This window comes from Podarcis liolepis (assembly GCF_965112155.1).
Source record: "Podarcis liolepis genome assembly, chromosome: 7".
In the NCBI taxonomy this organism is placed as follows: domain Eukaryota; kingdom Metazoa; phylum Chordata; class Lepidosauria; order Squamata; family Lacertidae; genus Podarcis; species Podarcis liolepis.
Genome location: NC_139561.1, coordinates 14340519 through 14355968, shown reverse-complemented (window position 1 = coordinate 14355968; position 15450 = coordinate 14340519). Strand labels below are relative to the sequence as shown.

Below are 15450 nucleotides of genomic sequence, written 5' to 3'. Positions count from 1 at the left end.
GCGGGGGTTGCATTCTGAGGCTCCATGTGAGTCAGTGGGAGGTGTGCAAGCCTGTCCTGTCCCCTTCCAGTGCTGAAAATAGCACATGTGTGCTGAGCGTGTGCAAATGGGGAGCTGCCAGTAGGGCAAGAGAGGGAGAAAAGTGCTCTCCACCCCCTTTCTCACAGAGTGCCTACTTTTATAAGTCTTGTTTTATCTCCTTCCCCAATTGCCTTTGTCATCTTCCAAGGCCAGGAGATCTACAGAACCGGTGTTGTGGAATTAGCATGTCAGACCAGGACCTGGGAAACCAGGGTTCAAATCCCCACTAGTCCATAAAGTTCCCTGGGTGATACTGTGGCCAATCACTGCCTCTCAGCCTAACCTACCTCACAGGGTTGTTGTGGTGATTAAATGAGGAAGGGGGAAACCATGTACAGTGGTACCTCGGGTTAAGTACTTAATTCGTTCCAGAGGTCCGTACTTAACCTGAAACTGTTCTTAACCTGAAGCACCACTTTAGCTACTGGGGCTGCCTGCTGCTGCCGCGCCACCAGAGCGCAATTTCTGTTCTCATCCTGAAGCAAAGTTCTTAACCTGAAGCACTATTTCTGGGTTAGCGGAGTCTGTAACCTGAAGCGTATGTAACCCGATGTACCACTGTATGCCACCTTGTGCTGCTTGAAGAAAAAGGCAGGATATAAATGCTATACATAAGTAAAATCAATAAATGCTGTTACTGTAGGCTGCTTTGATCCCGTTTACTTCATTTCATGATAGCATGAGACTTTTTATCTCAGGATCTTGAGATCAAGCCCCACATTGGGCAAAAGATTCCTCCACTGCAGGGGTTTGGACCAGATGATCCTCATGGTCCTTTCTATGATTACAGAAAACCAGGATGCAAATATTAAAGCCATGTCCCACTGTACTGATCTGAAGGTAAATGGCACAGCCACTTTGCCAAGGAAAAGTTGGGTCTGGGCAGAGCCTAGATAGGAGTCCCCAAAACACCACCATATATTCTGTAACATTCAGTACACACACACACACACACACACACACACACACACACACACACCATGAGCTTTCCACAGATGGTAAAAGCAGGAAGGGGAGAGAAAAATAAGCCTCTTCGGTCCAGTTGTTCCTTCGCCTCCCCCGCAACTTAAGCAAATCCGTCCCAAAACAGTGCCTGTGGCTCCCTGCGCAGGTATTCGGCAAATTCTTTCCAGCAGGCACACAGGTGCAAAAGCAGCCCTCAAGCAAACATACCGATCCGGTTAGGTATGTACGTCCTCCATGCCAGGTACGCTTAAAAGAGTGCACATCTGGCCGGCAGCTGGGCAGCTCTGACTGCACAGGGAGGCAGTCGGCCCTGGAAGAACAAAGGGCGGATTCAGACGCAACAGAGGGGCGCTTAGCATTGCGTCCAAAGTCGGCCAGTGCTTACAAGGCGGGAAGCCACAAGGCGGGCATCTGACACTCACCTATTTTGGCAATGGAGCCTCTCCTACCACGAGCGGGGCATTTTGTGGTTTTTAATTGGCTAGCTAAGTCTCTTCCCATTTCCTTCCACGTAATATCTATTTTTTAATTTTCATGCTCAGCCCCAATTCAGCTGAAGCAACAGCATATTACTTGTCAGATTACTGTTGCCTGGACTTCCCTGACCTACCCCTGCATTGAATCTTAGATTCTAAGCTCCTCAGAACTTGGTCTAAGGCGGATTTTTACGTGGATTGCAACAGCAGAACTTCCACAGTATAAATGTACAGCGAAGAATAATTTAAAAACAGTTCCCCAAATGCATGTTTGAGTTAGAAGCAGGGTCCCAGCTCGGGGAATGGGGAATGAAGACTACTGCTCTTAACAGAGGGTGCACACCAATACCAGTAAATAACACACGTGTGTGTGTGTGTGTGTGTGTGTGTGTGTGGTTTGTGTAAAATGATGCAGCACAAGTGCTAAGTGCAGTTACTGTTGGCTGTGGGGAGCTTCTTTCATTGTATATGTGTTGCTGCTTAACTTTAAAAAGTCAGTCAAAGCTGAAGAGGAAGAATCTTGCAGGCAACACAAGCCCAGCTCTGGACTCCCTTGTGCAAAGACCTGGCTAGAAAATATTTGGGGGGGGGGGGAGAGAGGGAAAGGAGCCCAACTTTCTCCGGGGCTGTGGCATCTGGATTCAATCCGTCGGGGCCCCAGCTGCCAAAGCTGTGGCAAATTATTGTGCCCGTGCAGAGACAGGGGAGGTAGATCATCACAAGGGGTTTAGGAGCCATGAGCCAAGGGCAATAAACCCACTTCAAAAGGCTTTGCTGGTTGAGTCTCTCAGGTTTGGCCATGCTTGATTCACATCCAGAGACAGATGGCGGAGAGGTGGTGGGGAAAGCGCTCGCGGCAGGCGGAAAGGGAAGAGGGGGGGGGAGTGTTCGGCGTTACACTGCAAGGAAGCAGAGACCGACTGCCCGCCCCAGACTACAGCTACAGTTTCACAGAATTGTTGAGCTGGAAGGGATCCCCAAGGATCATCCAGTCCACCCCCTACAACGCAGGAATCGCAGCTAAAGAATCCCTGGCAGATGGCCATTCAACCTCTTGATTTAAAATCTTCCAAGGAAGCTGAGCCCACAACCTTCCCAGGCAGTCAAACAGCTCTTACCATCAGAAAGCTCTTCCTAATGTTTAGTCGGAATCTCCTTTCTTGTAATTTGAATTCAGTGGCTTGGGTCGTATAGTGAGCAGCAGGTCCGAGCAGCAGAAAACTAGCTTGCTCTCCCTTCCATGGGGAGGCACTATGGCACTCTGTATTCCGGTATTCCCCTTTTTCCTGCAGGGATCGGCAGCCTGTGGCCTTCCATATGTTGATGCACTCTGCCTTCCATCATCCCCCTGACCATCACCCAGGCTGGCTGAGTCTGGGAAGGGGGTTGGGACCTGCCAACATCTAGAGGGCCACCTAGGACCTCCACCTTAGTGGTAGCATGCTGAAGCATGAAGAAAGCTCCTCTGCATGAACAAAAGATTATGAACCACTAGGACAACGAGAACATATGGCGCTGTCTGACGTGAGCTTTTTTTTAAAACGAAAAACCGAGGCACTGAAACAAAATAGGAGGCGACAAGTGCCGTCTGTTGATGATGGAAACCAGTTTCTGCCATATTGCTCATCTGGCCAATAGCCGTCACGCCCCGTCAAGAGGCATTTGTTTTGGGACCGGCCAAGAGATCAATAGCTTTCCTGCCAGGGAGACGATCTCAGCTCACTTCTAAGGCCCCTGCTTTCAAAACAATCAGGGATGATTGCATTCCACAATTGGATCCATCCTCCCGCTCAATCCCCTTTCCCCGCCGCCCCACAGGAAGACGACGGCATGGAAAGTAAAGCGGATAAATGCATCCAGAGCCACAGCTGCTCCACACACTTTGTGTTCCTGTGGCAGAAGACAGGCTCATTAACTTAAAAGGGAAGAGAACTGCAAGCATTACTAAGCGGAAAGAGCTGTAGCTCTGCTCCGCATGCCGAAGGACCCGGGTTCAGTCCCCAAGTAGGCTGGGAGAGACCCTGCCAGAAACCCTGGAGAACAGCTGCCAGTCAGTGTTGGGCAGTACTGAGCAGTACAACTCGGTATAAGGCAACTTCCTGTGTTTCTATTTATAACCAGGCCTTTATTCACAGTGGCTGACTTGGTGCTCGTGGGAAAGCTGCAAGGAGGACCCAAGTACAGTGGTACCTCGGTTACAGACGCTTCAGGTTACAGACGCCGCTAACCCAGAAATAGTACCTCGGGTTAAGAACTTTGCTTCAGGATGAGAACAGAAATTGTGCGGTGATGGCGCGGCAACAGCAGGAGGCCCCATTAGCTAAAGTGGTGCCTCAGGTTAAGAACAGTTTCAGGTTAAGAACGGACCTCCGGAACGAATTAAGTTCTTAACCCGAGGTACCACTGTACAAGAGCTCTTTCATCTCGTGAAGTTTCCAGAAACTGGTATTCAAAAACATTATGGAGGCAGAGCACAGCCATCGAGGTTGTAGCCCTTTCCTCCATGAATTTGTCCAATCCTCTTTTAGCAGCATCTAGGTTGGAGACCATCCCTGCCTCCTGCATGAATGAGTTCCACAGTTTAACAAACCCTGGATGACAACAAAGAAGCATCTTCCGCAGAAGGCCTCAGCCGGTCAAATATTACAGCACTGCTGCCAACAAGTACCTCATTTGTTGCAAGCAATACCCAGGACACTGGCCTCGCCATGGAACCTACAAGATTATCAAATTGAGGGGGGGGAGGCAGGAACCTGGCCATCTGGAATTTCTGTTTGAATCCTGCTCCCACTTCCGACCTTGAAAGCACACGTCTCGCTCTCACAATCCAAATTCTCCCATTACTCTTTAGTAATAAGCCTGTTACTCCCTCCAGCTTAAACAGAGCGGCAGACAAAAACTCTCTCTCTCTCTGAGCTCTTTCCCATACTGCTTACAAACATGTTTTGGGTATTGCAGGTTGTCGGCGTGTGGCTATGAAAAAGGCAAGGCGTGAACACTTGCCCGTGAGGAAGAGAACAGTCCCGAGTAGCCATCCTGATTAGCAGCTGCTGATAGCTTCCTCCCCCTCTATGAATTTGTCCAATCTCTTTTAAAACAACCCAAACTATGTGCTGAATTCATTGTCAGTTGCCCTGAATGGCCCACATGGACACCAGAAAGCCAGACTCTGGTGTGTGTGTGTGTGTGTGTGTGTGTGTGTGTGATTTGTATATGAATACAAATAAATAATAAATTGTAGTTACACCCCCACCAGTCTTTGCCAGCCTATCATCTCGAAAATCAAAGCCGGATGCTCTTTTGTCAGAGGATGAGAGAAGAGGTTGCCTTCGTGTTGAGAATGGGGTTTTGCATCTAACATGCCCCCATTTCTAAGCAAGCAGCCTTTTCAAATCTAAGCTGCCACCTGGAAGATCAAATCTGATGGTGGGGGGAAGAAATCTCTTTCCACCCTGGCTGCTGAAGACTACATGCTTGTTATTCCAACGCTTCCCAAACCTGTGGCAGCAGGTTGCTTCCTGTTAAACTCAGGGGCTGGTTTAGATTTTCATCTAAGCCCGTCTGCAACGTCACAAAGTGGAGAGAGAGAGCCAAAAACAGTGCCTTAGGAGAGACTGAAGACAAACTCCCTCCAATGGAAAAATCCACATCCTTCTATCAAAGCAAGCTGCAAAAATAAAGGGGATAACAAGCAGGGAGGCAGGAAGGAGGTACGACTTGCTCCTAAAAATCTTATGCTCTAAACCAACATGGTGGCCTCCCAATATCACTATAGACTATGACTCCCATCAATCCTGATCACTGGCAATGGTGGCTGGGCAGAAAGGAGTTGAACAATATCTCCGGGGCTGCAGGTTCCCCCATCCCTGAACAAAGACCGTCACTTGTCTTTACTGCCCATAGCTACCGGCATCATTATTCTGCATCACTACAAGGATGGGGAGCCTGGTGTCACCTTGATACTGCTGGACTCCAACTACCACCATCCCTGATCACTGGGCCATGGTAACTAGGGCTGATGGGAGTTCAACAACATCTGGAAAAGCCATGTTGGCTACCACAACTGCAGTAAGTCACCACCTTCTTTTCCTTCTTTTTTAAGTTGAAAGGGACCACGAGGGTAATCTAGTCCAACCGCTTGCAATGCAGGAATCTTTTCGCCCAATGTGGGGACTCGAACCCACAACCCTGAGATTAGGAATCCTGTGCAATACTGACTGAGCTGTCCTCTAAGTCACCATCTTAAAGAAATTAAAAGGATTCATTCTTGCCCTGATAATGGACACAAACACCCAGAGAGATGATTTCACAAGCCAACATACAAGTCTCTGTACTGGTCAAAGGCGTTGTTCGCTTCCACCTCCAGTTTGCGCAGGCGGGCGGATGGCATGGCACCGTCTTCCAGAGGAGGGTCGTATTTGTTGCTCCACGGCGATCTGAAGCAGGAGAAAGATAGAGAGTAAACAAACTTGTTCAGCACACAAAGCATCAATAGAATCCCCCACCCCCCCAGACAATCAAGCATGGGTGTTGCTATTAATTACTCATTTTGCAACAGAGCCCCTGTCCCAAGAAGCTTAGGGGTGTATCTCACAGCACTCCTACTCAAAGCAGACCCATTACCATTAACAGGCATGACAAACTCAGCTCTAGTGATTTCAATGGGTCTGCTCTGAATAGATAGCTAGATACCACCCAGACAATGTCAGGGACAGTCTATACACGAGAGAAGAGTGGAAGAATGAACTGCACTATTTCAGACTGCAGGGTGATGTCTGTGTCGCTTTCTTGAAAGTTCCTCTACATTAAGAACTTGGGACCAGACTACCTGAAAGATCGTATCTCTCCCTATAAACCTGCCCGGGTTCTAAGAGCCTTGGGTGAACACCTTTCTCTTGGTCCCATCAACATCAGAGGCACGGCTGGTGGTGACAAGAGACGGCCTTTCCTGGGGTTGCTCCCATATTGTGGGAAATCCTCCCAAGAGAGGTCAGACTGGCTCCTTCTTTGTTATCCTTTCTCCAGCAGGCTAAGACCTTCCTGTTTAGACAGGCCTTTTGGAAACTGAGGTGTAGATGATGTTGTCCACTGGGCTGCCGTCAAGGCACACTGGATTTTAACTGCTGGCTCTAAGAGTGTTTTGAGGTATTGTAACTATTGTTAACTAGTTTAGCTTTTATAATGAAGCTTTACCATGTTGGAAGCTGTCCTGAATCCCAATTAGGGAGAAAGGCAGAACATCAAAAGATTACATAAAGGAACAAATTCTTCCTAGCAATAGGAAATGAGGACAGCTGGCACAGAGGAATATGGCAGAACCTCTCCCCTTGATGAGATAAGTATCTTTTAAGCACAAATTTGACACGCAACACAACTGCAGTCCAAAGGAGTACACTGGAGCATTCCACCCCAGCATTCTTCCACCTAACTCTCATCTCATTGCTTTGAATGTGCAGACTGTGCTTGATATTCAGAAAAGGGAATGATGGGTGTGCCATCTCTAGCATGGGTCTCTGCAGATGTTTTGAACTGCCCCTCCCAACAGCTCCAGCAACCATGCTCTGCTAGCACAGCACCATGGCACCTAATGTGCATTTAAGTTGCACGATTTCAGCCATTTGTGGCTAACCCTAACCCTAACCCTGCACAAGTTAAAATCCAAGCAAGCCAGAGAGCTCAAAAGCTCTTTTGGTGCCAGATTGGCTTTGTGTTATTTTAGCTGTTTTTCATAATGTCTTCTGTGTTGCAAAACGGTTTTCTCATGCTTTGAGAGGCACCATGAGGCTATGACCAAAGGCAGAATGTAAATATTCATACTGAATATAAATAAGGCAAAAAAGTGTGGACTAGCAGCTTTGCTAGTGTGGACGCAGGTGGCGCTGTTGGTTAAACCACAGAGCCTAGGACTTGCCGATCAGAAGGTCGGCGGTTCGAATCCCCGCAACGGGGTGAGCTCCCGTTGCTTGGTCCCAACTCCTGCCAACCTAGCAGTTCGAAAGCACGTCAAAGTGCAAGTAGATAAATAGGTACTGCTCCGGTGGAAAGGTAAACGGTGTTTCCGTGAGCTGCTCTGGTTCGCCGGAAGCGGCTTAGTCATGCTGGCCACATGACCCGGAAGCTGTACGCCGCTCCCTCGGCCAATAAAGTGAGATGAGCGCTGCAACCCCAGAGTTGGCCACGACTGGACCTAATGGTCAGGGGTCCCTTTACCTTTTAGCAGCTTTGTAGCCTCATTTGCAGGTGGCAGTAAAAATACACAAGAAATAAGAGCTTTGAAATTCCCATCACCTCTTCGGAGTGATGGTGGTGGAGAACTAACTTCTTCCATTTAGGAACTCTTACCTATATCATTAGAAGTAAGAGGAGCCTGCTGGGTCAGGCCCACAGACATCTAGTCCAGCATCCTGTTCTTACAGTAGCTGAACAGTTGCCTCTGGGAAGCTAGCAAGCAAGACCTGAGCACAAGAGCCCTGTCTCTTCCTGTGGTTTCCAACAGCTGGCATTCAGGAGCATTGCTGCCCCAGAGCACAGCCATCATGGTTAGCACCCGCTGACACCCTTACCCTCCATTTCTGCAGCTGGTAAATGCTGAGCAAGTGCTCAAGGTTTCTGCCTCCAACCCAAACAATCTCCTTTCTCCCCTACCCCTCCAAGCCACTTTTAAGCAAGGTGGGCTTGATTTAATTGCGGTTAGTAGATTTCTTCTGCAGAGCGCGAGGAATGGAATTTCAGAGCGAGAGCACACAGCCACGACTTAGCACTTTCCTGGCCTGCAGACCGTGCACATCCCAAACCACCTCTAAAAAGGGGATTTTTGGTGGGGGTAGAAGAGAGAGAAAGTAAGAAAGATTGCTGGCTGCAGCAGTAATTTCATCCACGAGAAATTCATAACATTACTCCCTCAAATGATGTTTTCACAGCAGACAAGCCCTCAAAACGCATTTACGGGCTTAGATGGGAGGCTGTTTTGAAAGAAGGCAGCTGAAGGGAGCCCGCCTGGCTGAAAGCGATGGAGCTTCATGCAAGAGCAATGTTTCTGCTGCAGCCAACAGGTTCCAAGATGGTGCTGCTGGCATCAGCATCTTCCCCCCATAAGGATCCTATTTAAGGAGAGCAACCAAACACCAGGATAGGGATGTGCAGAGGGGAGGGAAGGGGGCTGGGAGTTTGGTCTTGTTTTGTTTTGTTTTTTTTTAAAGTTAGCTTGTGTTTGCTGGGCGTCTCTGCCATTGGCGCCTCCCAGGTGCTACCCACCAACCGTAGCAGCAGAGGTGAACTGAGCTGGTTAATTATTATTTATTGCATTTATAAGGGACGCGGGTGGCGCTGTGGGTTAAACCACAGAGCCTAGGACTTGCCGATCAGAAGGTCGGCAGTTCGAATCCCCGTGACGGGGTGAGCTCCCGTTGCTCAGTCCCTGCTCCTGCCAACCTAGCAGTTCGAAAGCACGTCAAAGTGCAAGTAGATAAATAGGTACCACTCCGGCGGGAAGGTAAACGGCGTTTCCGTGCGCTGCTCTGGTTTGCCAGAAGCATCTTAGTACACCGGCTCCCTCGGCCAATAAAGCGAGATGAGCGCCGCAACCCCAGAGTCGGTCACGACTGGACCTAACAGTCAGGGGTCCCTTTACCTTTACTGCATTTATATCTCACTTTCCCCCATTTTTTCTCCAAGGAGCTCAAGCTGAGGGACACTGACAAGCCCCAAGATGATACCCCATGAGCTTCATGGATGAGTGGGGATTCGAACCTTGGTCTCTCCCAGGTCCTAGTCTGACACTCCAACCACTGCACCATGCCAGTTAACCCCTGTCTGTTTGTGGGAGCTGCAACCAGGCCTTAGACATTACAAGGGATGCACCATACAGGATACTCTAGCACAAAGAGCCATGCAACAGCATGTCAGAAGCTGTACTCAGCTGCCCAGGAAAAGCGATACAATGGGCAAGATCTCTTGAGATGTGGGTAAGGGGCTCAAAGCACCCAAAGCTTCAAAAATAAATAGCACGTGCAACCGATTTCTCATCCAGGGGGTTGCAAACCCTTCTGGACCCATCTGCAAACCAGAGAAACATTCCCAGTGTTACCTGGAGTTGCCAGGGGTTAAAACTGGGACATTTTACATGCAAAGCAGGAGCTCTGCTATTGAGGCATGGCCCTCTCCTTACAAATAAAGACCCTAGTCCTTATGATTCTGAATCAAGGGCTGATTTCAACAGAAAAACTGGAATCTACTTTGCAGCTCTGCCACCCAGGTCATCTGGCTCATATTGTCCACAATGACAGTGGCTTTCCAGGGTTTTAGGCAGATGCTCTACCACTGAGCTGTGCCTCCTTCCCAAAGCTCACACATTTTATAGTCTACTGGATAGTTGAAAAGTTGTGAACATCTCTGGGTTATTATCTTATTTAGCTGGGTCATTAGGAGAGAACCCCAGAAGGTTCCTCCAATTACACCCATTTGTAGCTCAGTAGTAGAGGCAGGCAGAGGACTCCAAGTTCCATTCCCTAAAATCTCCAGGTAAGATCTTCCCAGTTCTTTTCCAGGCCTGGGAAAGAACCAGGCCTGAAATCCTGGAGAGCTGCTGCCAAGTAGTGCAGACAATAATGAACTCGGTGGACTCAAGAGCCTGGCTCAGTTTAAGAGAGCTTCCAAGATGCTTTCTTTGTGAATCAAACTCTGTAAATCCACACTGTTAGTCTAGCAGTGAGCAAAATGTGTTTTTAAACTTGCCCTCTGTGACGCTCCCCCCCCCAATTTTTGATGATTGCCATTTCCTAATAACCTGCCTGAGATCAAAAGGGATAAAAAGAGGGGGAGTCAATTGATGGATAGTATAAAGGAGTGTTTCCCTGTCCAGAGGAGCAAAGCAGTCACCTATAGGAGTCTCCATCTCTGTTGTAGTCGCACAGTAAGTAGTCCTTCCCCACTACTTTATCACGAGCGATCTTCAAAGGCTGGTCAACAGAAGACAGGAGATCTTCACAGAGGCTGGGGACCTGTAAACAGAAGCAGGAAGTTGTGGGGGACACAAGATGCAAAAAGTGAGGCAGGGGTGCTTCAGCAAGCTCCTGTAAATGTATGTCTGAATTGCAGCTCCTTTATAAAGCAGCCTTTGTGACCAGGATGTCAGAAGGGACACCGTTTTCCATGCAAACTTGCTTATTTAGACCCTTATCAAAGACCCAACCCTGCATCTCCATACCTGAGCCTCCCTGGGTAGGCCATTTAGCCAAGAAGAGCCTATTGCCCTGTGGCTGTCCACCTAACTTCCCATAGCAGGATCATGGGAACGTACCCACCTAGCTCAATACCACCTACACTGACCGGCAGTGGCTCTTCAGAGTTCCAGACAGGGCATGTTGCCAGCCCTACCTGGAGATGCTACTTGGAACTGAGTCTGGGCATTGCTTTTTTTCAGGGGGTAATCAAGGGTTTGCAGTATCGGCACCTCTTCTTTTTTGTTGTTGTTAAAAAGTGTGGCACTTACAGTGGTGCCTCGCAAGACAAAATTAATCCGTTCCGCGAGTCTCTTCGTCTTGCGGTTTTTTCGTCTTGCGAAGCACGGCTATTAGCGGCTTAGCGGCTATTAACGGCTTAGCGGCTTTAAGAAAAGGGAAACAGACTCGCAAGATCTCGCAAGACGTTTCGTCTTGTGAAGCAAGCCCATAGGGAAATTCGTCTTGCGGAACGACTCAAAAAACGGAAAACTCTTTCATCTTGCGCGTTTTTCGTCTTGCGCGGCATTCGTCTTGCGAGGTACCACTGTACTATAACAACTTCATGGTGAGTACCGGCACCTATTTTTCTAGAAAAAAAGCACTCAGTCTGGGGCTTTCTGCATGTAAGGCACTGAGCGGCAGCTCTTCCCCACCCAGAAGGGTCCCCTGGAGAAGGACCTCATCACCTACTCTTAACTTCACTGGTTCAATGCATTTATATTCCACCTTTTCCTCCACGGAGCACCATGTAGTGTACATAATTCTCCCCCTCATTTAATCCCCACAACAACCCTGTGAGGTAGGTTAGGCTAGGAGGCAATGACTGGCCTATGTTCGCTCAGTGAGAGCTTCATGGTGGAATGGGAGGGGAGGATTTGAACCCTGGTCTCCCAGCAGGTTCTAGTCCTACACTCTAGCCCAGGGGTCAGCAACCTTTTTCAGCTGTGGGCCGGTCCACCATCCCTCAGACCATGTGGTGGGCCGGACTATATTGGGGGGGGGGGAGATGATGAATGAATTCCTATGCCCCACAAATAACCCAGAGATGCATTTTAAATAAAAGTACACATTCTACTCATGTAAAAACACGTTGAATCCCGAATCATCCGCGGGCCAGATTTAGAAGGCGATTGGGACGCATCCAGCCCCTGGGCCTTAGGTCGCTTACCCCTGCTCCAGCCACTACACCACATTGGCTTTGATACATGTCTATAGGAACTTTCAATAATAAAAAGTTCTTCCAAAGGCAGCTCCCATTAAAAATAAAACAAAACAAAATAGGTAACAGTTAAAAAAACATCTGAAGAAATCCATGGTCTATTGTTATTTTAAGTTGTTGAAAGTCTTAAATTGTAAATAATATTTTTTTTTGGTAAATCACTTTGAGGGTTTAGAACTATATATCTATATATATATCTGGTTTTAAAGTATAAGCAAACACATAAACAGAGGAAGTTTTCTGTTGAATAATGCATGCTGATGAAATTCACCATTCCACTATCGTTACCTCAACCCCATAGGCATACACAGAACCACGACAACAAAAAAACTGAACCACTATAACAAATTAACTAAATACCCCCCTCCCTGCCCCACTACCTACCAACACTTTTGGTGGCTTTAGAAAAAAACAAAAAACCCAACAGCCATCAAGTGGTTTGTAAGCTTTATGGAAGCAAATAAAATTAATAAATAGTACAGTCTCCAAGGCCAGGCCACACAATGAGATTTCCAGCCGCAATTTTGTAAGCCAAGGTTTTTAAGACAGTTTTCAAGGCCCCTTTGAAATTATCCAGGGTTGGGGCCTGCCTAGTATCACACTGGATGATAATTCCACTACTGTGGCACACTGATGTGCCCTTATACATGTGTGTGCACATGCACACACACAGACACACACCAGAGTTTTGTCTAAAGCAATTCAGGTTTCAGCACTGTGGCCACGGGTGTGGTCTCAAAGTTAAATGTATGTGCGCACATACACCTATTAGTCACAGTCTCTGCTTCTTGCCAAATCGAGGGCTGTAAAGCAATTGCTGAAGGGGGCAGCGGCGGTGGCGGGGGGAACAGACCTTGAAAAAGCGGTAAATATTTATAACTGAGTGGAAATCCAAGAGCTGCTAAGAGAATAAGCTGCCCCGTGAACGGCAGCTTAATTTTTTCCACTAACTCATGCTCTGGGTGGAGTTTAATATACTTTCCAGGCACACTGCCAAACATTACTATGTTGGATAACTTTTTCTGTTTTTTAAATACGTTTTCCTCTGACATGTGCTGCTTTTTCGAGGGAGGTGGCACTGCAGAAAACACCGTGGTACAAATTAAACTTAAAACAGCGTGAGCTGCAAATAAGACCATACATTTTTGAAAAGTCTTTTTCAAATAAGTCCACAAAAGTGACACACGTGAGAACTGCGCTTAGTAAACTTGTTTAATTTTTTTTTAATGTTGCCTACTATGAAAGCACACCTGATTTATGACATACCACTGGTTTTGTTTAAGTATAAGGATGTTTATAAGCTGTAGGTGGCAGGGTACCATCTTAGAGAAGGAATTCCTTTCTCTCTCTCGCGAGCACACACTTCTCTCTCAAACACACAGGAAATGTGCTTTCCCAGATGCACAGAAAATGTCACAACAGAGAGACTGAGCCTCAGAGGTGGAGCACCTGCTTGGCATGTAGAAGTTACTCCCCACAAGCATCAGCCTCCTAGCATCTCTAGTTGGAAAGGAGCAGCTAGAAGAGTTGGGAATGAGAATCTTAATATTAGTTACAGGTAGGTAGCCGAGTTGGTCTGCTGTAGTCGAAACAAAAAAATTCCTTCCAGTAGCACCTTAGAGACCAACTAGGTTTGTTATTGGTATGAGCTTTTGTGTGCATAACAAACTTAGTTGGTCTCTAAGGTGCTACTGGAAGGAATCTTAATACTGTCAGGAGACCCTTGTGCCCATCTAGTTCAGTCTTGTCAACACTGGCTGGCAGCGGTTCTCTGGGGGAGCCATAGCCAGCCAGAGGAGACATTACTGGGCAAGGTGGACCAATGGTCTGATCAAGGGTAGGAAAGTTTCTTTTGTTCACGAATGCTCCCAGGAAGCTCACAAACAGGGCAAGCCGGAGGCAGCCGCTCCTTGCTGATCTCTCCTTGTTTTTATACATGAAAATGTTGCACTTTGAATCTTTTTTGTTTTCTTTAAACAAAAACACATACTTCAGTAACATGCAAGAATGAAGAAATGAATACAACTGAATGAAAACAAAAATTAAACATGCACACACATCACACGGTATATATTTGGGTTGTTTCATTCACATACCCTGGGGGAAAATATTATGGGTGCAGTGTTTTAGTAATTGTTTCAACTGGCAGTATTCTTTTTAATATAAATTGTTCCATTGTTTTTAGAGTTTGCATGAAAGGTTTTCTGTCTGTCAAATTGGTTTTATTAATCTTAGAGCATGTGTTTCTGTGGTTTTATTCCATTTTTACCACGTACACCAATCTGATGGATTTAAGCAGTAAACTTGCTTAAGTAATAAATTATTGTTGCTGTTATTTACTTTGAGATGTTTCATAGGAAGCGATCCATAAATGGATTAAATTAAATAAAAGTTCGCTAAGGCTTTAGCTGAACACGCTGGCGAGTCCTATAACCTGTTCACGTAGCGCACATCTGGACCCAGACCACCCTGAAATACCAGAGACATTTCTCTTAAAAGATCAGACTTTTTTTGTCCCTTCAAATGAATGAATGAATGAATGAGACAACTTGGGGGGGGGGAGAGGAAGGAGGGGGTTACAAAACAGTGGTAACATCCTGAAGGGACAGAGAGATTAGCCGCAGACAAAGAGGGAAACAAATTGAAAAGGAGGAGAACGCTACATTTACAGTGGGCTTCAAACAAGGGATGGCATTGTCCTTCTGAAATGCTAATCTGGCTGGAACCAGTGAGCCAGGTACTGGGACAAAGTTTTAATTAAAAATAAACTACCTTTCCAACCAGAGAGACAAGTGGCCACCTGTGCACGGCCAGAAACCAAACACCTCCCTGAGCAGCTGGCCAAACTCTTGCTTCCTGCTCAGGAGTCAGAATGCTGACGGACTTACTGAAAGCTCAAAAAACTGGGCACATTGAGGCAAAGGTGTACATGGGTGTCAGGTAGCATCAGAGAAGGTCTCTGGGATTAGAGTTGAAATGGGGAACATCCCAGATCAACTGCCAAACTTTATTTTCATACAAGTAGATTTGTGTGTGTGTAAATCAGGAATTTAGAGGCATGTGCCCCTGAATGCTACTTGCCGGGAATGACAAGTGAAGAGAGTTGTTCTCAGGTTCTGCTTTTGGGATTCCCATAACCAGCTTGTTGGCCGCTGTGAGAACAGGAGGCTACACTAGATGCACAGTTGGCATGACCCATGATCTTATGTCAGATATTTCCCCCTTCTGAAATTAGTTTTGCTTTATTAGGAACATACCTAGAAGTGAGTGTGGGGAGAGGAAAGTCACACCAAAAATTACAGTGTCTGTTCCCCAGCAGGATTAACTACTCCTGATGCAACACACACACACACACACACACACACACACACACACACACACACAAATTCATTCAGAAGATGGATGGATTAACAGCAAAGGCTTTGGGTGGCATTTTTCTAAGTTTCCAGCTGGCCACGGTTTAAAAACAGGATGCTGGATCAGACCC

General features: G+C 47.1%; 1 protein-coding gene across 2 annotated transcripts in view; it reads right to left on the bottom strand.

Annotated features, from left to right (window-relative positions):
- The window catches only part of CAPZB (capping actin protein of muscle Z-line subunit beta), a 68788-nt gene that overhangs the window by 17888 nt on the left and 35450 nt on the right, over nt 1–15450 (bottom strand). For both annotated transcript variants that reach the window (XM_083512715.1, XM_083512716.1), the window contains exons 3-4: nt 10401–10522; nt 5846–5959 (exon numbers count right to left, since the gene is read on the bottom strand). In XM_083512715.1, coding sequence (XP_083368841.1) covers nt 5846–5959; nt 10401–10522 — 236 coding nt within the window. The remainder of the gene's footprint in view (nt 1–5845; nt 5960–10400; nt 10523–15450) is intronic.